At 43.8% G+C, this 23,804-nt stretch overlaps 1 protein-coding gene across 3 annotated transcripts in view; it reads left to right on the forward strand.

Annotated features, from left to right (window-relative positions):
- Positions 1-23,804, forward strand: part of OSBPL1A (oxysterol binding protein like 1A) — a 237,663-nt gene that overhangs the window by 174,865 nt on the left and 38,994 nt on the right. For all 3 annotated transcript variants that reach the window (XM_069731208.1, XM_069731209.1, XM_069731210.1), the window contains 2 exons: positions 7,821-7,896; positions 21,974-22,108. In XM_069731208.1, coding sequence (XP_069587309.1) covers positions 7,821-7,896; positions 21,974-22,108 — 211 coding nt within the window. The remainder of the gene's footprint in view (positions 1-7,820; positions 7,897-21,973; positions 22,109-23,804) is intronic.

A 23,804-nucleotide genomic window follows, 5' to 3' on the forward strand; every position in this document is an offset into this window, starting at 1 on the left:
TTACTGCCTGTCATTGGGGAGGTGCAGAGAAGTATTATCGTAAGCACTCACTATATAGTGAGAGCTGTAATGTCCTTCGCACATATGCTGCAGAGCCAGCCGTCGGTGACGGTTCCAGGGAGTGATTTCAGCACTCTGTCACTCACTGAATAGTGAGCAGTGCCTCTAACCTCTCTACATTGCCCCCTATGAAGTGAGGGGCAGCAGGGAGAATAAAGCTTAATTTTCTCCCTGGAGCTGCTAGACCCGAAAGCTGGCTACATGGGATATTAACTCTATTTACCTGCAGATTAACCCAATATATATTGTGAGCTGTGTGAGAGATTTTCTCGATTCCTAATTTTCCTGTTTCCTAATAAACATGAATCTTCATTAGGAATTCTGTATCTGTCTAGTCATCCCAAAATAAATAGATGAAGGCGTAGCTTCTTCACCTCTGCACATAATTTCCATAGTTGAGTATGAGCCTAAAGAAATCAGAAGGTTTTTTTTATTTTAAATCAAAATGTAAACTACACACTGCATCTGTGCACTGATCTGAAGGTGGACGCCGCTCCTGGTGTATACATTAACATTTCCATAGGCCTCTATTTTGATATTTTTTTATTCGGTATACCATTTACTTCAAGTAGCGCCTTTTTGTTGTTTTTTTTAATTAACTTATCCTGTCACTAGTCCCACATGATAACTCGTCTGGAATTGCCTTATCTAGTTTTCTGGAAATTCAGTGAAGCAGTTCCATCAGCTTTGTCATTTAATGTCTTGGTGAAGCTTTTGTGGAAATTACTTGGCTTCATGTTGTGTTGTGCGGGGGGTGATGTCAGTAACTAGAACTCCTCATATGATGTAAGTGCATAAACCTATGGTAGGCAATTTATGTTCCTGAGTGGTCGCATGAGACCTTGACTGTTGTGGCAGTCCAAATCAATTGGCTGAAGTTAATTCTGCTCAATATTAATAACCGATTCTTTATCATTTTTATATTTTATTATTTAATATTGAGTAGAAGAATGCTGACATCCCCTATATACCGTATAAGCCTGCACATAGCCTTTTATATACAGTATGAACCCCCAAATAGCCCCTCTGTATACAGTATGAGCTCTCACCTGCACTTTGAGGTCAGTGGAGATCCAATCGGCTTCATGATCTGATGTGCGGCGGTGTACACACACACACTACGGACATCCTGGCAGCTCGATGAGTTTACCTCATCTCGCTGCTGACATCATTGCAGAGTGCGGATGAGGACGACAAGATGGAGGCTGTAGCAGGTAAGCGCTTAGAGCCAAAGATAGAGGCTGACTCGATATGGAGGAGCCCGGTATGGAGAACATGGGGGGACTTGGTAAGGAGAAGGGGGTAGCATGAGTGGGCTCTGTATGGAGAAGGGGGTAGCATGGGGACTTGATATGAAGAATGGGGAATTCTGTATGAAAAAGTGGCATGGAAGGTATAGAGAATGAAGGAGCTCAGTATGGAGAAGGGGTTGCATTGGGGACTCTGTATGCAGAATGGTGTAGCATAGAAGGCTCAGTATTGAGAAGGGAGAGCTCAGTATAGAGAAAGGGTGATTGAGGGGCGCTCGGTATGGAGAAAAGGTGGCTCATAGGGGTTGGTGTGGAGAAGTGTGGCTGGGGAGGCTCAGTATGAAGAATGGGGTAGCTTGGGTGGATCGATATGGGAAGTAGGGGGCTTAGTATGTACAATTGGTAGCATGGGAGATCTCGCTGTTTAGTGGGGACAGTGAAGGGGCTGTATGGAGGGAGGACAGTGTGGAGATCATGGTTCATAAGGTGTGGCTGGTAAAATTTAATAATGGAGAGGCTAGTGTGGTGGTTTTGCTGTCATATTTTATAGGAGAAAATAGTGTGGTGACAATGTACCATAAGGAGTGTGGGGTCATTTTTTCTGTAGAACACGCAGTGACAGGCAATTTATTTAGGGACACAGCATAGGCTTTTTTTTATAGAACAGCATGGGTGGGTATTTTTATTTTGGAACATTAAAATTACACTTATTTTTAAGGGCACTGTATTGGGATGTTCTGCTGAAGAGCGGAGAAAGCTTAAACCTGTAAAAGGAGTATGTCCTAAAGTAAATATATATAGTAGGTGCAATTCAGCACAACCCAGCAGACAAATATAGAACCAAAAAGACTATTTGGGGAAAAAAGTGGCATCATATAATATATCCATATGTTTATTGAAGACGCCACATGAGTCAAGATAAAAACCAAATCCGACAAGATTAAAAGTAAAATTAATGACATAAGAGGCTGGTAAACATGAGCAGCACGAAATCGATTGTTAACATAATCGTTCTGTGCACATTGAAAGCATTGTTCTCAGCAGCACGTGTACACAGGACAATGTGTTGCTGAGAACGATTATATTTTAAGGGATTTTTTTCACCCTCAAAATGCCAATTGATCTGCATTTATATAAGGAACACTAGCCCAGGCATATACAGTTTTAACTTGATATTTTATTTTTGAGGGTGGTTCTGTGCACCCTTCCCACGGCCTATGCCTTGGTGCACCGTTACAACCTCCTATTTTACTTTACTGACAGCGGTCCTTTGGTAAGTGCTGCTCAAAATCACTTTGTATTTCTGTGCTTGTGGCCTAACACTGGAGGAGCACAGTAGCACTCCAGATGTTAGTGTGGGTGCGCACACAATGTGACTGCAGGCATGATCTAACGCCTGGTTGCTGCCTGCGGATTCAACAAGAAAGAAGAGCGTTGGAGTGAGCAGACAGCACATCACACCACCTTATCCACAGTCACTGAAGCCACTCGTTCGCTACTTCCAGGTGCATTGAGTGGCAAACCAGATCCAGGGTTAGAATGCGCCCACAGCCACATTGTGTGCACACCCGCACTGACACTTGGACCATGCTGCTGTGCTCCTCCAGTGTGGGTGCTCAAGCACAGACAGGTGGAGCTGATGTTAAACAGTACTTGCTCTTACCAATGGATCACAATCAATCAAGGCAAGGGACTGGTTTTAATTTTCAAATATTAGGTCAATATGGAGCACCAAGACCTGGACCACTCCAAGGGTGCACAGAAGTGTCCTCATTTGCATATTAAATAAACATTGCTTTTTTAGCTAATGAGCTAAACTGCATATACCTGGTATTAGTTTTATAGGGGCAACGTCCTCTAGATAAAGGTTTATGCAGTCTAATTTTGGGGTGACATACTCCCTTTCAATATGCTTAAAAATAATTTTACCTTCCGAATGAGTGTTTTGCTCATGCATCAAGTGATTGACAGGTCTGTTTAGGTAGATCGATTAGTTTCCCATTATTGGCTCCAGTGTTAATGCTCCTTTTCAAAAGGGGTCATCTCAAGTTGGAAAGTTATTCCCTATCCTCAGGTGGGTGGACCACCAGCATTTCCGAGAACCGTTGTAATGGGTGATTATCCACACTACCGCTCCTTTCATTCCTAATGGGAGTGCCAGAGATTGCCCTACACAGCGTTCTGCTGCTCTTCGGCATTCCCATTAGAATGAATGGAGCAGTAGTGCGGATGATAATCTACTGCTCCATTCAACCAGGGCTCCTCAGAGCTCTGCTTCTCGGGATTGGTTGGGACCATGGATGTTGGACCCCCAGCGATCGGAAAGTTATTCCCTATTCTGTTTATAGGGAATAACTTTCAAATTTGAAAAATACGCTTTAAAGAATATCTAAACTTTTGGGATTTTTTTTATGCCCATTCTGAGCAGATCAGTGGGTCAACCTGTTTTGAGGCCCCCACCAGTCGCTAAGCAAAGACCTCCTAGAAGAATGCAGCTCGGTAGACACGAGTGAATGCACGCAGTGCAGAATGGATGCAGTGAGTAGAAAGTTATAACAGTTTCCTGAGCTGTGCACTTCTAAGTGGTCTTTTGAACAAACAGTGGGGGTCTCAGATCTCACCCTATGATGCCCCTTCTCTATACTGAGCCAACCTCAGGCTCACACACTACGCTCCGAATGAATGGACTGAAAACGTGTAAGATATCTTCCATAAGTAAAGTTAGTCTTAAAATGTTTATTAACGCTACTGCCTATGACTAAGCAATACTATGTTTCCTGTTTGGTCCATAGTATGATGGCTGGTAAGAACAACTTCAATCACAGTGGGAGTTATAGGTTAATGTCATACAACTGTATATGTGGCTAACCTGACACTGCAATTGATTACTCTTCACAATGTATTTGTGTACTGATTGGGGCTCTTGTGATTAGTTACTGTACTGTCTGGTTCCAGAGATGTATTTTTTAGTTCTGGTGATGTATTACTGCACTGATGGTGGTTGTGGTGATGCATTACTGTACTGATGGAAGTTCTGTTGATGTATGTTCTGACAGTGGTTCTGGTGATTGTCATGTATACCTTGTTAACTTTAATCAGATTTGATACTAAAACGTAATAGGAGAAGTGTGCTGTACTTAAAATACAGCTGCCTGAAGGTTTATCAGCTGAACAATTGACTAAAGCCCCCATAACCTATAGACCTCATTTGGCTGGCAGCTGTCTTGCTGGGTGCTCCCATATACAGGAGCACTCATTCTGCCAAGCACTTCTGTGCTCTGAGTCACTGCTAAACATCTCTGGCAGCAGCCTATTGCCTGTCTGCGCAGATCATTGGACCCATTGAAGCGCAGACAAGCCCAAAATGGCCGTCGACCGCTACATGTGCCACTCTCTCCCTTTCCAGACTTATTAGTGATGTGAAAAATTCTGAGACTTTTAACACCTTCACCACCTTGGGTTTTTCACTTTGAGTTTCCATTTTTTGCTCCCCTTATTCCAAGAGCCGTAATTTTTTGATTTTTCTGTCAATATGGCCATGTGAGTGCCTGTTTTTTGCGGGACGAGTTGTACTCTTGAACGACACCATTGCCATCATATAGTGTCTTGGAAAACGGGTAAGCAATTTAAAGTGTGGTGAAACTACAATAAAGGGAAATTCTCTTTTTTTTTTTTTTACCATGTTGACTAAATGCTAAAACTGACCTGCCATTATGATTTTTAAGGTCATTACAAGTTCGTAGATGGCAAACATGTATAGGGTTTTTTTTTTGTGATAAAAGAAAATCAAAATTGTCTCAAAAATAAAAAGGCTCTATTTTCCAGGACCCGTAGTGTCTCAATTTTTCATGATCGGTGGCTGGGTGAGGGCTTAATTTTTGCGCCCCGAGCTGACATTTTTACTGATACCATTTTCGTGTAGATAAGATCTTTTCTTGTAAATGTCTCCCCGGTTTTGCCATTTCTATTCATGTTTCAAACTTATTACTGGGTTGTACATTGATTTACAGGGAAGCTGCCGATTTTGATTATCTTCTGGAGGAGCATTAAAGGGAATCTGTCAACAAGTTTTTGCTACTTCATCTGAGAGCAGCCTGATGTAGGGAAATAGAATCCAACAATGTGTCGCTTTGATTGTGTGTTCAATGGCTGCACTCTGTAATGAGTTTTTAGATTTGGGCTATATTCACACATTGCGTTTTTGCTTTTTTTATGCAAACTAAAACTAAATCTGAACATTGGGATCCTGAAAAATGCAGCAAGCAAAGCTAGGAAAACCTTCTTTTTGTCTGCAGCTTTTTTGGCAACAGAAAACAGGATCATGTGAACATAGTGTTAAGGTACCTTCACACTAAGCGAGGTCGCTAGCGAGATCGCTGCTGAGTCACAAGTTTTGTGATGCAACAGCGACCTCAGTAGCGATCTCGCTATGTTTGACACGTAGCAGCGACCAGGCCCCTGCTGTGAGATCGCTGGTCGTGTCGGAGTGGCCTGGACCTTTTTTTGATCATTGAGGTCCCGCTGGGTAGCACACATCGCTGTGTTTGACACCTTACCAACGACCTCGTTGACGACTCAGACACCGACACATAGGCGTGCATTTGCGTTGCCTTTTCCGCACCCCTCTGCTCCGATTGGTGGTCGCTACTACGTTCTGATTGGCGGTCATGCCTTCAACAGAAGGCGACATATTAGCGCTTCCATCCTAGGTGTCAGAAGAACCGTTGAAGAATAGATAAATCGAAGAGGAGTCGCAGGCCGGAGAACTCTACAACGATCTGCAAACCACCACACGGTCAAGAACAAAGGACGGAAGGGCTATTGTCGCCTCATAAGGCAAGGCCGCCACCAATCAGAACGCAGTAGCGACCACCAATCAGAACTGAATGGGCGCGGAAAAGGCAACGCAAATGCACGCCTGTGTGACTACAACATCACACAGGACGTCCCTCATCGAGGTCTGAATCGTCATAATAGCTGCCATGTGACAGGGTCACAACAACCAACGACATCGTTGTTTTTTTTTAAAGTCATAGGGTTAAAATTGAAACAAATTGTTTCAATACACGGACTGCACACGAACGGCCTACGTGCACACACGGACACGGATAGCTCCGGGACCTTTTCTTCCGGTACCAGAAATATCTGAACGTGTGAGACTGGCCTTAGACACACCAGACCATAAGACGCACTTAGGTTTTAGAGGAGGAAATTAGAAAAAATAAAACGAAAATTGTGGTCAATTGTGTACCAATATCCAATATCCTGGTGTGTGTGTGTGTGTGCATGGCCCCCTCATCCCTAGCCTGTTATGCATGGCCCCCTCATCCCTAGCCTGTTATGCATGGCCCCCTCATCCCTAGCCTGGTATGCATGGCCCCCTCATCCCTAGCCTGGTAGGCATGGTCCCCTCATCGCTATCCTGGTATGCATGGCCCCTTCTTCCTTATCCTGGTATGCATGGCCCCTTCTTCCTTATCCTGGTATGCAAGGCCCCCTCATCCCTATCCTGGTATGCACGCCCCCCCTTCCCTATCCTGGTATGCATGGCCTCCTCATCTCTATCGTGGCATGCATGGCCTCCTCATCCCTATTCTGGCATGCATAGCCCCCCTCATCCATATCCTGGTATGCACGCCCCCCCATCCTTCCTTTATCCTGGTATGCATGGCCTCCTCATCTCTATCCTGGTATGCATGGCCTCCTCATCTCTATCCTGGTATCCATGGCCTCCTCATCCCTATCCTGGCATTCATGGCCTCCTCATCCCTACCCTGGTATGCACGCCCCCTTCCCCCCCCCCCCCTTCCCTATCCTGGTTTGCATGGCCCACCTCCCAAAACATTAAAAAAGCACAAACCATTCTACTTATCTTCCCTGCACTCTCTCGCAGCATCCTGTTGTGATGCCAGCAGCTAGTTTATGCTTGTAAGCAGCGCATGGCAGTGACGTTGTGTTGCCTGCAAGCAGAGGGTAGCTGCCGGAATACTCACAGCTCCCCATGCCATGAATATGGGCGTGTGGAGCAGTGAATATGCATTGATCTTTAATAGCGGGCACAGTGTTAGTCGCACCAGCCGGCTTCCTGCAGCTGCCTTGCATTCACGTGTGCCGTCAATTAAAGGGAATGAATATTCACTGTTCTCCACTCCCATGAGTTTTTTTTTTTTTTAGATATAATTTTTGTTGGTTATCCAGTATTTCTCAGTTAAGCGCGTGATGTCAGAAAAAGTCTTTTGTTTTGGGTATTTTTCCAGTTAATAACGCTAATCTTAGGCATACAGAAATAAAATAATTGTGAAGAAATTTCTGCAATGTTTTATATTTTTATTCTGAACAGCAATAAACCAGCTTTTTATCATAGACCATGTCCCTGGAGTAAATCAGCGTGCACTGCCTTTAACCACACAAAGCTAAAGACTCTGCTTAGGATTTACTGCTGCAAAATGCTCGCTTCTATTTCTGAACAGAGTTCTCCCATGACTGAACATCGTCTGTTTCTCTTGTCAGAACAACTTTGCCGTCCCCAATGTTTTCCAGAAATGATTTCAGTATTTGGAGTATTTTAAGAAAGTGCATTGGAATGGTAAGTACATTCTTATCTATCTGTTCAATTAAATTAATGAAAATCCACATTTATCTTCCTTTATTATGCATGTTTCTATATTTCTGGCTTTTTTTCTCTTTGGTTTCCACTGGGACATTTCAAATTATGTACAATACAGAATGATTGTAAAAATGCTGTAAAATAATTAAAGAGAACCAGACAGTAGATACTTGATGCCTGAGCCACAGGAGCTTGCATGTATGATCTCAGCCAGGTACAGTGGGGAAAGAAGTATTTGATACACTGCCGATTTTGCAAGTTCTCCCACCTACAATGAATGAAGAGGTCTGTAATTTTTATCATACATACACTTCAACTGTGAGAGACCGAATCTAAAAATAAAATCCAGAAAATCATTGTATGATTTTTACATAATTAATTTGCATTTTAGTGCATGAAATAAGTATTTGAAACAGTAGAAAAGCAGAACTTCGGTGATGTGAGCTTGGAAAGGATGCTCCAGCACATATAGTGCTGAGAGAGTTTTTAGGTCATTCCAGGGTTGGGTTTTACGAACAGTCAACAGATGGGTGGGAATCCCTGCTCTCAAATCCCCACCCAGGGGTCGTGGTTTGTCAGACAAAATTGAGACCAAGTGTCTCATTCGGTATCTCGGACAGGAGGTGTGGAGCCTCAAGTGTGTTAACTAAAGACACAGACCTGATCGGGCGGACCCGCCGTACTGTATGAACGGTTTATTTTCTGTTTGTTTTGACTTTTGTTAGCTTATGCCTAAGCAGGTTTATGGATTAATAAACCTGACTGGACATTTTTTATTAACCCCTTAGTGACGGAGCCAAATTATTGATATCTGACCAGTGTCACTTTGTGGTAATAACTCTGCAACGCTTCAACAAATCCCAGTGATTTTGAGACCGTTTTTTCGTGACACATTATACTTTATGATAATGGTAAATTTAGATCAATATGTTTTGTGTTTATTTATAAAAAAAAATCAAATTTGAGAAAAATGTTAAAAAATTAGCAATTTTCAAACTTTGATTATCCCTTTAACCCCTTCCCAACCTGTGACACAGCGTATGCGTCATGAAAGTCGGTGCCAATCCGACCTGTGACGCATATGCTGTGTCACAGAATGATCGCGTCCCTGCAGATCGGGTGAAAGGGTTAACTCCACTTTACTTTAGCCCGGGGGGGGGGGGTGGCTTCACCCCCCCGTGGCTACGATCGCTCTGATTGGCAGTTTCACTTTCAACAGCCAATCAGAGCGATTTGTAATATTTCACCTATTAGAACTGGTGAAATATTACAATCCAGCCATGGCCGATGCTGCAATATCATCGGCCATGGCTGGAAACACTGGTCTGCACCCCACCCCACCGATTCCCCCCCCCCCCCAGTCCTCCGATCAGTCCGGTACACAGCTCCGCTCCCCTCCGTCCTCCTGTCCGCTCCCCCTGTGCTCTTGTCCGCTCACCCCCGTGCTCCAATCCCACCCCTGCGCTCCGATCCACCCCCCCTGTGCTCCAATCCACCCCCCTGCGCTCCGATCCACCCCCCCCGCGCTCCGATCCACCCCCCTGCGCTCCGATCCCCCCCCCCGTGCTCCGATCCACCCCCCCCGCGCTCCGATCCACCCCCCCGTGCTCCGATCCACCCCCCGCGCTCCGATCGACCCCCCCCCCCCCCCATGCCCTCCCCACCCCATCATACTTACCGAGCCTCCCAGGGTCCGTCCGTCTTCTCCATGGGCGCCGCCATCTTCCAAAATGGCGGGCGCATGCGCAGTGCGCCTGCCGAATCTGCCAGCCGGCAGATTCGTTTCAAGTGCATTTTGATCACTGCGATAAGACCTATCACAGTGATCAAAATAAAAAAAATACTAAATGACCCTCCCCCCCCCCCCCCTTGTCAACCCCATAGGTAGGGACAATAATAAAATAAAGAATTTTTTTTTTCTTCCACTAAGGTTGGGGTAAGAACTAGGGTTAGGGTTAGGGTTTCAGTATGTGCACACGTATTCTGGTCCTCTGCGAATTTTTCCGCAGCGGATTTGATAAATTCGCAGTGCTAAACTGCTGCAGATTTACTGCGGTTTTTCTGCGCACTTCGCTGCGGTTTTACAACTGCAGTTTACTATTGGAGCAGTTGTAAAACCTCTGCGGAATCCGCAGAAAGAAGTGACATGCTGCGGAATGTAAACCGCTGCGTTTCCGTGCAGTTTTTCTGCAGCATGTGTACAGCGATTTTTGTTTCCCATAGGTTTACATGTTCAACTCATGGGAAACTGCTGCGGATCCGCAGCGTTTTCTGCAGTGTGTGCACATACCTTTAGAATTAGGCTATGTGCACACGGTGCGGATTTGGCTGATTGGCCGCTGCGGATTCGCAGCAGTGTTCCATCAGGTTTACAGTACCAAGTAAACATATGGAAAACCAAATCCGCTGTGCCCATGGTGCGGAAAATACCGCGCGGAAACGCTGCGTTGTATTTTCCGCAGCATGTCAATTCTTTGTGCCGATTCCGCAGCGTTTTACACCTGTTCCTCAATAGGAATCCGCAGGTGAAATCCGCACAAAAAACACTGGAAATCCGTGGTAAATCCACAGGTAAAACGCAGTGCCTTTTACCCGTGGATTTTTCAAAAATGGTGCTGAAAAATGGTGCACGAATCCGCAACGTGGGCACATAGCCTTAGGGTTAGGGTTGGAAATAGGGTTGTGATTAGGGTTATGGCTACAGTTGGGATTAGGGTTAGGGGTGTGTTGGGGTTAGTGTTGGAGGTAGAATTGAGGGGTTACCACTGTTTAGGCACATCAGGGGTCTCCAAACGCAACATGGCGCCACCATTGATTCCAGCCAATCTTGTATTCAAAAAGTCAAATGGTGCTCCCTCACTTCCGAGCCCCGACGTGTGCCCAAACAGTGGTTTACCCCCACATATGGGGTACCAGCATACTCGGGACAAACTGCACAACAATTAATGGGGTCCAATTTCTCCTGTTACCCTTGTGAAAATAAAAAATTGCTTGCTAAAACATCATTTTTGAGGAAAGAAAAATGATTTTTTTATTTTCACGGCTCTGCGTTGTAAACGTCTGTGAAGCACTTGGGGGTTCAAAGTGCTCACCACACATCTAGATAAGTTCCTTTGGGGGTCTAGTTTCCAAAATGGGGTCACTTGTGGGGAGTTTCTACTGTTTAGGCACATCAGGGGCTCTACAAACGCAACGTGACGCCCGCAGAGCATTCCATCAAAGTCTGCATTTCAAAACATCACTACTTCCCTTCCAAACCCCGACGTGTGCCCAAACAGTGGTTTACCCCCACATATGGGGTATCGGCGTACTCAGGAGAAATTTGACCCCAAAAGTTGTTGTCCAGTTTTTCCTGTTACCCTTGGTAAAATAAAAAATTGTGGGCTAAAAAATCATTTTTGAGAAAAGAAAATTTTTTTTTTATTTTCATGGCTCTGCGTTATAAACTTCTGTGAAGCACTTGGGGGTTCAAAGTGCTCACCACACATCTATATTAGTTCCTTTGGGGGTCTAGTTTCCAAAATGGGGTCATTTTTGGGGGAACTGCAATGTTTAGGCACACAGGGGCTCTCCAAATGCGACATGGTGTCCGCTAATGATTGGAGCTAATTTTCCATTCAAAAAGTCAAATGGCGCTCCTTCCCTTCTGAGCCTTACCATGTGCCCAAACAGTGGTTTACCCCCACATGTGAGGTATCGGTGTACTCAGGAGAAATTGCCCGACAAATTTTAGGATCCATTTTATCCTGTTGCCCATGTGAAAATGAAAAAATTGAGGCTAAAAGAATTTTTTTGTGAAAAAAAAGTACCTTTTCATTTTTACGGATCAATTTGTAAAGCACCTGAGAGTTTAAAGTGCTCACTATGCATCTAGATAAGTTCCTTGGGGTGTCTAGTTTCCAAAATGGGGTCACTTGTGGGGGAGCTCCAATTTTTAGGCACACGGGGGCTCTCCAAACGCAACATGGTGTCCGCTAAAGAGTGGAGCCAATTTTTCATTCAAAAAGTCAAATGGCACTCCTTCCCTTCCAAGCCCTGCCGTGCGCCCAAACAGTGGTTTACCCCCACATATGAGGTATCAGCGTACTCAGGACAAATTGGACAACAACTTTCGTGGTTCATTTTCTCCTTTTACCATTGGGAAAATAAAAAAAATTGTTGCTAAAAGATCAAGTTTGTGACTAAAAAGTGAAATGTTCATTTTTTCCTTCCATGTTGCTTCTGCTGCTGTGAAGCACCTGAAGGGTTAATAAACTTCTTGAATGTGGTTTTGAGCACCTTGAGGGGTGCAGTTTTTAGTATGGTGTCACTTTTGGGTATTTTCAGCCATATAGACTCCTCAAACTGACTTCAAATGTGAGGTGGTCCCTAAAAAAAAATGGTTTTGTAAATTTCGTTGTAAAAATGAGATCGCTGGTCAAATTTTAACCCTTATAACTTCATAGCAAAAAAAAATTTTGTTTACAAAATTGTGCTGATGTAAAGTAGACATGTGGGAAATGTTATTTATTAACTATTTTGTGTCACATAACTCTCTGGTTTAACAAAATAAAAATTCAAAATGTGAAAATTGCGAAATTTTCAAAATTTTCGCCAAATTTACGTTTTTATCACAAATAAACGCAGAATTTATTGACCTAAATTTACCACTAACATGAAGCCCAATATGTCACGAAAAAACAGTCTCAGAACCGCTAGGATCCGTTGAAGCGTTCCTGAGTTATTACCTCATAAAGGGACACTGGTCAGAATAGCAAAAAACGGCCAGGTCATTAAGGTCAAAATAGGCTGGGTCATGAAGGGGTTAATCCAGATGGTCATACCACAGCAAACCATTAATAAATAATAATTCCCACATGTCGGCTTTACATCAGCACCATTTTTAAAATGTTATTTTATTTTGTTAGCATTTTAGGAGGATTAAAATTGTAGCAGCAATTTTTAATTTTTTCAAGGAAATTTACAAAATTTATTTTTTTAGGGACTTATCAATGTTTGAAGTGCCTATAGGGGTCTCATATATTGGGAAACCCCCAAACGTGATACCATTTTAAAAACCGCACCCCCAGACATATTGAAAACTGCATTCAGGTAGTTTATTAACCCTTCAGGTGCTTTACAGGAATTAATGCAAAGTGGCATGATAGGAATGAAAATGTGCATTTTTGCCACCTAAATGTCTCTAACTTCTGAACAGATTACTACAGCCATCAGACTCTAAGGCCGCTATTTGGTCATAAATTGCCATGGCAAACATCAGGACCACAAAATGAGGGCACCAATTGGCTTAAATAGGAAGCCCCCACACTCATTTATAATGATGTAGTCACTATTGACAGCAGCTTCTAAGGGGTTAAACAGATTTGGACTGTGCAATCACTGATCGTGGCTGATGCAGCAAATTATCAGCTATAGTGGACAGCCGAAAGCTACTGGATAGTCACTTGTATGGGGAGGCTATTCTCTTATATCGCAGGTCAGTTAAGACGTATTGGCTGTCATTAAGGGGTTAAACCGCCATGGGCGGACACACCGCATGTTCAGCCTGTGCAGCTGCACAGGGGCCCAGGAGGACAGGGGGCCCGATCAGCTGCTCAAATATCTTACTCTCTCATAGAGCCAGCGGCTGCATGTACACTAAGAGGAGAGGAAGGGGCCGTACCCGAGTCTTTTTCTGTTGCCCCTTCCTCTCCTCACAGTTGATGCTGCCGCTGGCTCTTTGATATGATGAAGGAGCCCGGGATCCCTGGACACGCCCCCTGGAATCCTTGGACACGCCCCCAGCTTCTCATCCTGGTGCAGGCAGGAACAGGCCTGGTAAGTATGGCTGATCTCAGCCAGTCCTGTCTCCTGCCTCCTCCTCACTGCCTCTGACTGCTGCTGGGACCAGCCTCTGAGCAGTCAGTACATCTGTCACCTCTCCTGCCTCATGAGAGTTCTGACAACTGAACTGCTTGATCAGTGCTCACATGAGATCACATCAATCCCCCTGTTGCTACCTCCACCTACTGTACTGAGGGGGCTTTATTGGAAAACCGCTGCACTGGCCCTTTCAGATGCAGGAGCTGCAGTGTGAATGCTGCCTGAGTGGCCAGTGCAGCCATTCCTCAGTAAAGACCCCTCAGTACAGGGGTGGTAAGTGGCTACGGGGGGGAGGGGAGGTTGATGTGATGGCCGATGTTCACATGGGTCAGACACATGACAGAACTTCTCAGGAGGAAGAAGTCTCAGATCCACTGACTGCGGGGAGAACACTCTGCAGCTATCAGAGGTAGTGAAGAGGCAGGAGGACTGGCGAGAGCTGGAGATCAGGCCAGTAAGTGCTGATGGAGGACTGAAGACCCCCAGGATGGAGCTGCTGGAGATGGAAGAATGCACCTGACAGAGGGACAGCACGTGTAAGTAACAATGTGTACAGACTTACTATCACCTATGTGCATTACCATACTTCTGTGCACCTGTTTGTTACTCCCCGCAGTCAGTGCCTGTCGCCCGCATACTCCCCTCCGGTCACCGCTAACACAGGGTTAATACCGGCGGTAACGGACCGCGTTATGCCGCGGGTAACGTACTCCGTTACCGCCGCTATTAACCCTGTGTGTCCTCAACTTTTTACTATTGACGCTGCCTGTGCGGCATCAATAGTAAAAAAATGTAATGTTAAAAATAATAAAAAAATTTAAAAAAACCTGCTATACTCACCCTCCGTAGTCCGCTGAGTCGCTCGCGCCGGCCGCCATCTTCCGTTCCAGGTTCCAGTGGCAAAGATGCTATGGGAGAAGGACCTGCCATGACGTCACGGTCATGTGACCGCGACGTCATCACAGACCCTGCGCTTATACCAACCCTGGGACCGGAAGCTGCCGTGGACTACAAGGGGCCTTCGGAAAGGTGAGTATATGTTGATTTTTTTATTTTTTAACCTGTGACAAACCTGGCTGGTCAATATACTACGTAGCTGGGCAATATACTACGTGACTGGGCAATATACTACGTGGCTCTGTGCTGTATACTACATCACTGGGCAATATACTACGTGACTGGGCAATATACTACGTGACTGGGCAATATACTACGTGGCTCTGTGCTGTATGCTACGTCGCTGTGCAATATACTACGTGGCTCTGCTGTATACTACATCACTGGGCAATATACTACGTCGCTGTGCAATATACTACGTGGCTCTGCGCTGTATACTACATCACTGGCCAATATACTACGTCACTGGGCAATATACTACGTGGCTGCGCAATATACTACGCGGCTCTGTGCTGTATACTACATCACTGGGCAATATACTACGTCACTGGGCAATATACTACGTGGCTGTGCAATATACTACGTCACTAGGCAATATACCACGTGGCTGGGCAATATACCACGTGGCTGGGCAATATACCACGTGGCTGGGCAATATACTACGTGGCTGGGCAATATACTACGTGGCTGGGCAATATACTACGTGGCTGCGCAATATACTACGTCACTAGGCAATATACTATGTGGCTGGGCAATATACTATGTGACTGGGCAATATACTACGAGGCTGCGCAATATACTACGTCACTAGGCAATATACTATGTGGCTGGGCAATATACTATGTGACTGGGCAATATACTACGAGGCTGCGCAATATACTAGTCACTAGGCAATATACTATGTGACTGGGCAATATACTACATCGCTGGGCAATATACTACCTGACTGGGCAATATACTACGTGGCTGCGCAATATACTACGTAACTGGGCAATATACTATGTGGCTGGGCAATATACTACGTGGACATGCATATTCTAGAATACCCGACGCATTAGAATCGGGCCACCATCTAGTGTGTGTGTGTATATGTGTATATATATATATATATATATATATATATATATATATATATATATATATATATATATATATATATATATATATATATATATATATATATATATATATATATATATATATATATATATATATGTACCTGAGACACAGTAGGTAGTAAGTGTAAAGAAGGTAAATACCACTTAAAGGGAACATGTCAGCAGTTTTGGCCGCTATAAGATACGGCCACCACCTTTCAGGGCTTATCTACAGAATTCTGTAATGCTGTAGATATGCCCCCGATCCGACCTGAAAGATAAGAAAAATAAGTTTTCTTATACTCACATGGGGGGGGCGGTCCGGTCCGATGGGTGTCACAGGTCAGGGTCCAGGGCCTCCCATCTTCTTGCGATACTGTCCCCCTGTTGCTTCATGGGTCCCCGACATCGCGCTCCTGCACAGGCGTACTTTATCTCTCCTGTTGAGGGCAGAGCAAAGTCCTGCAGTGCACAGGCGCCGGGCCTCTCTGACCTTTCCTGGCATCTGCGCACTGCAGTACTATGCGCAGATAAGTACGACTGCGCAGGAGCGCAATGACGGGGGGCCATGATGCAAGCAGGACGGCGGCGATCATAAAAAGATGGGAGGTGCCGGACCCAGAGCTATGACACTCATCAACTCATCAGACCGGACCGCCCCCGGGTGAGTATAATAAAACTTATTTTTCTTTTGCAGGTTGGATCAGAGGCATATATACAGCATTATAGAATGCTGTAGATGAGCCCTGAAAGGTGGTGGCTGTATCTTATATCTGCCAAACCTGGTGACAGGTTCCCTTTAACGGGGCATTCCTGGGGCCAGACAAATCGCCAATGCAGCTGCATCGGGCCCAGAAGTGGAGTGCGGCCACTGACACCAGCAGATATTTCAGCTCGATCTTCATCCTTGGATGCACATTCAGCTGACATATATTGCAGCGCCGGTGATCCAGTTCCACTGCAGTACACGCCACTGACCAATTTGCATCCAGCATCTGACCTCGGTGTGTCCATGACTGGGGGGCATATGGCAGTGGTGACAAGTCAGCTGGCGGCTCTTGCGCCGGTTGCAGAAGAGGACGCTGCGTGGCGTGGGAGCGGAGAAAGGTGAGTAGAATAGGGTTTTTTCCATGTGTTGCAGAAGAACAAGACAAATTCAGAAGGGGGCATGTAGCGGTATGCCCGACATGGTGTCCCCTCCTCCCTCCATGCAGGGACACCAGCTTACTCACCGGCCCATGGCACTGTCTCCAGCATGCTCCTGCCTTCTACCTCCACTATGCACGCTGCACTGTGTCCTGATGGCGTGCCTAGGGTGCATGTGTGCGCACTCCCCTATTCTAAAAGGGGCAGCACGTACAGATGGTAAATGCTCAGCTGGGAGGCATTTAGTTAAATGTGTGTTCACTTGCAACGTGTCTCCCAGCCAAAAGCGTGGAGACATCTTGTATAAAAAGCACCCTCCTCAGTAGGGAGGTGCCTGAGCAATCCTTACAGTAACACTATGTTAGGTGGTTGGTGTGTATGCAACTGTATGTTGCCAGGTCCCCCATCCCTAGTCTGATATAGTATCCCATATCCCATACCCTACCCTGTGTACTGTTATTAGTGCTCGCTTCCTGTGACTGCTTCGGCGGTGTCCGTATTCTGAAATCGCATCTGCGGTACCGGTACCCTCCCGTCCCTTATTACGTAACATCCTCTCTATTTATGTGTGGTGCCGTCCTTTATTATATAGCATCTAGTGATGAGTGAATATACTCGTTACTCAAGATTTCTTGAGCATGCTCGGGGGTCCTCCGAGTATTTTTTAGTGCTCGGAGATTTAGTTTTCTTCGCCGCAGCTGAATGTTTTACATCTGTTAGCCCGGCTAAGTACATGTGGGGGTTGCCTGGTTGCTAGGGAATCCACACATGTACTTATGCTGGCTAACAGATGTAAATCATTCAGGTGCGGCAAGAAAAAGTAAATCTCCGAGCACTAAAAAATACTCAGAGGACACCTGAGCGTGCTCGGGAAATCTCGAGTAACGAGTATATTCGCTCATCACTAATAGCGTCCTGTTATGTGGAGCGCCGTCCATTATTACACAGTATCATCTCTTGTCATCACCGTCCCTTATATTGAGTATTCTCATTATTTTTGTTATTCACAGTGTCTTCTCTTTATTGCATGGTGTCCTCTCCTGTAAAATGTAAAATGACTGCTGAGGGAGCAGCATCTGACCAGAAGACCAATCCATCAGCCGCATCATCACAAAAGAAGCTTTCCCATGCTCCATCAGCCATCATTTCAGTTTATGTCTAACAGGAGTGGATGATATGTAATAAAGAACATGGAAGTATAAATAACAAAAATATTGAGAATCTGATATGTAAGGGACGGTGCTGTACATAACAAGAGGGAATTATATGATACGGGACGGTGCTATACATAAAGAGAGAGCACTGTGTAATAAGGGCGGCAATATACGGTATATGAGAGAACACTGTAAAAAAAATATGTATATCTGTAGCTTGGTCGCGATGAAAGGAGGGGGGCCCAGATACATTTCTTGCACAGGGGCCCTAAGCTGTCTATGTCCGCCCCTGTAAACCGCTTCCTGTGCCTACCACAACCGCAGCTCAGTGAGTACAACAGTACATAAACCTACAGTTACTAAACCTTTGTTTACAGTTAGAGGTCAGACGTTTCCTGTAGTTCTTGACCGAGTTTACACACACTGCAGCAGGGATTTTGGCCCACTCCTCCATACAGATCTTCTCCGGACCTTTCAGGTTTTTGAGGCTGTCGCTGGGTAACATTGAATTTTCAGCTCCCTCCAAAGATATTCTATTGGGTTGACTGGCTAGGCCACCCCAGGACCATGAAACACTTCTTACAGAGCAACTCCTTGGTTACCCTGGCTGTGTTTTGGGTCATTGTTGTGCTGGAAGACTCAGCCACAACCTATCGTCAGTGCTCTTACTGAGGGAAGGAGACTGTTGGCCAAAATATCACGATGCATGACCCCATCCATCCTCCCTTCAATACGGTGCAGTCGTCCTGTCCCCTTTTCAGAAAAGCACCCCAAAGTATGAGGTTTCCCCCAATGTTCTTGGGGTTGTACTCATCCTTCTTCCTCCAAACATGACAACTGGAGTTGATACCAAAAAGTTCTAATTTGGCCTCATCTGACCGCATGACCTTCTCCCATGTCTCCTGTGGATCATCCAGATGGTCTTTGGTGAACTTAAATCATCCTTACTCCACAAGGCAAGATCTTGCATGGAGCCCCAAACAGAGAAAGATTGACAGTCATCGTGTTTCTTCTGTTTTCTATTAATTGTGCTAACAGTTGCCTGCTCACCAATCTGCTTGCTTATTGTCCTGTAGCCCATCCCAGACTTGTGCATGTCTACAATTTTGTCCCTGGTGTCATTAGACAACTCTTTGGTCTTGACCATGGTGTAGAAGTTGGAGTGTTATTGTGTGGACAGGTGCAATTAATACAGGTAATGAGTGCAGAGGGAGCTTCTTCAAGTAAATGAACACGTCTGTAGAGCCAGAATACTTGCTGGTAGGTGATCAAATACTTATTTCATGCAATAAAATGCTATTTAATTTTTTAAAATCATACAATGTGTTTTTATGTTTTTTTTGTTTTTTTTTTTGGGGGGGGGGGGTTGTTTAAGATTTTGTCTCACAGTTGAAGTATACCTACAATAAAATTACAGACCTCTTCATTTTTTGTAGGTGGGAAACCTTGGAAAATCGGCAGTGTATCAAATACTTATTTTCCCCACTGTTTGTTTGACTCTGAAGCACAGGCGTCTTCTTCCTCACCTAATGCCAATGACTGACAGGTCTCACTGTGTGCCTGCAGAGGGGAGCAGGCGGGGAGAAGTCTCCGGGACCCACCTGTCTGACTAGTCTTCTGTGCAGCTATGTCACAAGCAGCTTTTAAATCATATTTTTCTCTGAAATGTTGCAGTGTTTCAGCGTCAAACATACATGGCTGAAACCATTCAGCCAGTGTCGGATACATGCGGCCTGTGGCTCGGGCAGCAATATATGTGCTGTCAGGTTTCCTTTAATTGCTGCATTGTAAGTACATTGTTCCAGTACAAATGGCATCTTCTAGTAAGTAGCATAACTATTTATGCCTCTGTGATAGATCTTCTTATTTCATGGTGCCATATAATTTAGATAGTAAGTCATGGCCCTGTTTTTTAAAAACTTGCAATTAAATTGGAATCTGGATTGTCAGACACCTTGTGAGGGAAGATATAAAGCCAAATATGAACATTTTTATGGTGTAGCCACTAATCTGTCCCCTTTTTTCGCAGGTTGCACTGCGTGATTTCTGTAGAAATAAACAATTTAGATTATTCTAAGCCTATAGTGAATGTGACAGACAATCCATACCACAGGCACACACTGCATTATTGCAGTCATGACAATGTGACAAGGATGACGAGTCCAAAGTGCTGGTTCACTGTGGCTCCTGCCAGTCTAACCCCTCCATATACACACACAGGGACAGACCTGTCAATCTAGGGGAGTGGGGCAGGGTTTAGCCGCAGGGCACCTGCCTCTTGGACTAGTTATCCTAGTCGGATGGTCCCTGGGCAGCTTTTAAAAGCATGTTTTATCAGAAACATACCATATATTGCTGTAGTAATGCTACCAGTAACTGATTCATGCTGCCTGGCTCTGAATATGCTGTCAGGTTTGCCTTAAAGGGAAGCCGTCATCCAGAAATTGACCTATTGTTTAGTCAGGTTTTCGGATTTACCATGTATTTTTTTTTTTTTTTTTTTTTTTTATAAATGGCAATGGTTTTTGTGAAAAGATCATTGTGAAGGGAGGAGAGTAGGGTCACAAGTGACAGCCTATTGTGTTATCAGTGTGTATAGATGTTACCGGTCTGAGTAATCCAGTCTGTGGTGATAAGATGCCGTGCTGAAAACTCTTCCTGAAAGGACAATGTATGAATATAAATCCAAAAAGCTACAGTGGACTGTGTGAAAATTGCAAGATTACCGTACTTTATTGAAGAAGAAAAAGTAAAATCGTAACGTTAAGACTTTTTGCCATTTTTCATTTTTATCGCCCAGGTCTTTTTTTTTTCTCTTAATTTTAGCGCTTTAGTTTTTATTTCCCTTAATGGGTATCTTTTTTTTCTCTCTGTAAAATTAGACATGAGGTTTTTTTGTTGTAGTTTTGAATGGCGCCATTCATTTTGCTATACAATGTACTAGAAAGTGGGTAAAATAATTCAAGTGGTATGAAATATAGATTTTTGTACATAATTTATAAGAAAAATAAAGCAAAAAGAATTGGATTTCGGTTGTCCTAAGCACATTTTTGTTTTTTTCATCATTGGAGATGTGTAAGGCTACTTTCATACTTGCGTCGTTTGGCCTCCGTCGCAATACGTCGTTTTGGGAAAAAAACGCATCCTGCAAATGTGCCCGCAGGATGCATTTTTTTCCCATAGACTTGTATTGCCGACGAATCGCGACGTATGGCCATACGTCGCGTCAGTCGTGCACTGGATGCGTCGTGTTTTGGCGGACCATCACGAAAAACGTTGAAGGGAACGTTTTTTCGTACGTCCGATCCTGCAATTCCTACCACGCATGCGCGGCTGGAACTCTGCCCCCTCCTCCATGGGACTTTAGAATGGGCAGCAGATGCGTTGAAAAACTGCATCCGCTGCCCACGTTGTGCCGAATTTTTACAACGTTTGTCGGTACATCGCGCCGAAGCTTAGCGACGGCCCTGTACCAACGAAAGTGTGAAAGAAGCCTTTAGGGCTTATTTTTTGCGAGTTTATGGTTTTTATACCATTTTAAGGAACAAGTAATGTTTTGATCACCCCTATTATATTTTTTTTAAGGATGTGTGGTGCCCAAAAAAACCAAGATTGACACTTCTTTCTCTTTACAGTGTTTACAATACAGATTAATTTTAGATTTTGATAGACCAAACTTTTATGGACACCGCAATACTAGATGTTTTATTTATTTTTTTTTTTTTTTTTTTTACATTTCTGTATTTGTAATTGGGGCTATGGAATAGATGGTAAGGTTGCAGAGCATGCTTAATACAAACTTGCGTGGACGGGTGAAGCAGATAAGAAAGATATTAAGCGATTTCATCAATTTATACCTCACTTAAAACTGATTCAAATGCATTTCTTCTGCACTTACAGGAATTATCCAAGATCACGATGCCTGTAATTTTCAATGAGCCGCTGAGCTTTCTACAACGCCTGTCAGAATATATGGAGCACACGTATCTCATCCATAAAGCAAATCAATGTACAGACCAGATGGAAAGAATGCAGGTAAATTGCTGACTTGGATTTTTTTCTATGTTGCTTGTATACTTTTGGTACCTCTGTAGGGTTCTGAAGCTCAAAACCTATATTATGTAACCAAGATTCCAAATTTCACCAAAACCATGGCTAGACTATGACTTTCTATTTGGCAGAGACCGCAAACCTTTCATGTTAGTGTGGTTTTCTTCCCATGGGTGTTCCTTTTACACCAGATCTTGCTTTTTGCGTGTTTCGAAATCGGTCATAACACCTAAATGCCAACATGCCTGTTCAAGTTTGCTGGTCACATAGCTCTGTTGCCTTATTCTAGCTAGGAATGATATTTTTTTTTCTTAACCCCTTCACAACATATGACGTAATCCTACACCATATGTTGTGTTCCTTTGATGTGGGCTTTTACTCATCGCCAGCATCTTTTCCAGCAGATGATCGCTGATTTAATCAGCCATCATGTACCGCTTAACATCCGCTGGTAGAGCTGATGCACTGCTGTGTATACCACAAGCGATTTAAAGATCCCAAAGGGTGACTATTAATTCCAGTAAAAAGTGAAACCAAAAAGTTTTTAAACAAATAAAAAAGTAGAAATCACACTCGCCTTTTGCTCTAAATAAATACACATATTTGGTATCGCTGCATTCGTAAAAGTCCGATCTATCAAAATCTAACATAATTTAAGCCGATCAGTAAATGGCGTAATTAGGAGAAAAAAATAAAAGTAATCCCTCGCATAGCCTCAAAATCCAAAAAATGAAACGTTATTATTCTTGGGAAAATGGTAACAAAAGCAGGAAAAAAAAATTCTTACAAATTTGATATATTTTTTTTCACAATGTAATTTAAAAAAAAAAAAACTATACTCGTTCAGTATCGGCGTACTCTTACTGACTTTGAAAATGTTATATTGCCATATCAGTTTTACCATATAGTGAACTTGGTAAATAAAATAAAAAAAAAAGTGAAATTGCACTTTTGTTTGTAATTTCCACGTGCTTGGAATTAGTTTTTTGCTGTTTTCCAGTACACTATATGGTAGCATGAATGGCATCATTCAAAAGTACAACTCGTCCCGCAGAAAACAAAAAATCAAGCCCTCACACAGGTATATTGATGGAAAAAATAAATGCGTTATGGCTCTTGGAAGAAAAAGAGAAAAAAACCTAATGGAAAATGGTCGTGGCGTGAAAAGGTTGAAGTTAAATGTGCCCACAGAATAGGCATCAGACGTAAAGAGAATTAGTCAGCAGACTTTGGCAGTGTGATCTTGTTGCCGCATGATGTAGGGGCAGAGAGCCAGATTTCAGTGATATTTTATTTACTGGAATTTTTGGTGCAGTTTTGATAGAATCCCTATTTTCTGTACTATAGATGTAAATATTAGTAGGATATATTATAACATTCTGAATGCTGTAGGGTCTGACTCCTGGGAACCATTACTTCTTAACAGGGAATCTGTCAGTAGGATCAACCCTCATAAGTCCTCTATATGGGCATGTAGATCATAGGAAGCTGAATAAAATGAGGCTTTGATATCTGAAATCTGATGTCGTCTTCCAGAGAAATCCATGTTTTTCTAATATGTAAATGAGCTGTTCAGATCTACGGGCCAGACACTGATCCTGAGAATCTGCCTAAATTGGTTATTATAAACAAAAGGGGGAATTGCCAGTGTGATATGTAATGGCCACTCTCCTGATCTCAC

This window comes from Ranitomeya imitator, chromosome 6, assembly GCF_032444005.1.
Source record: "Ranitomeya imitator isolate aRanImi1 chromosome 6, aRanImi1.pri, whole genome shotgun sequence".
In the NCBI taxonomy this organism is placed as follows: domain Eukaryota; kingdom Metazoa; phylum Chordata; class Amphibia; order Anura; family Dendrobatidae; genus Ranitomeya; species Ranitomeya imitator.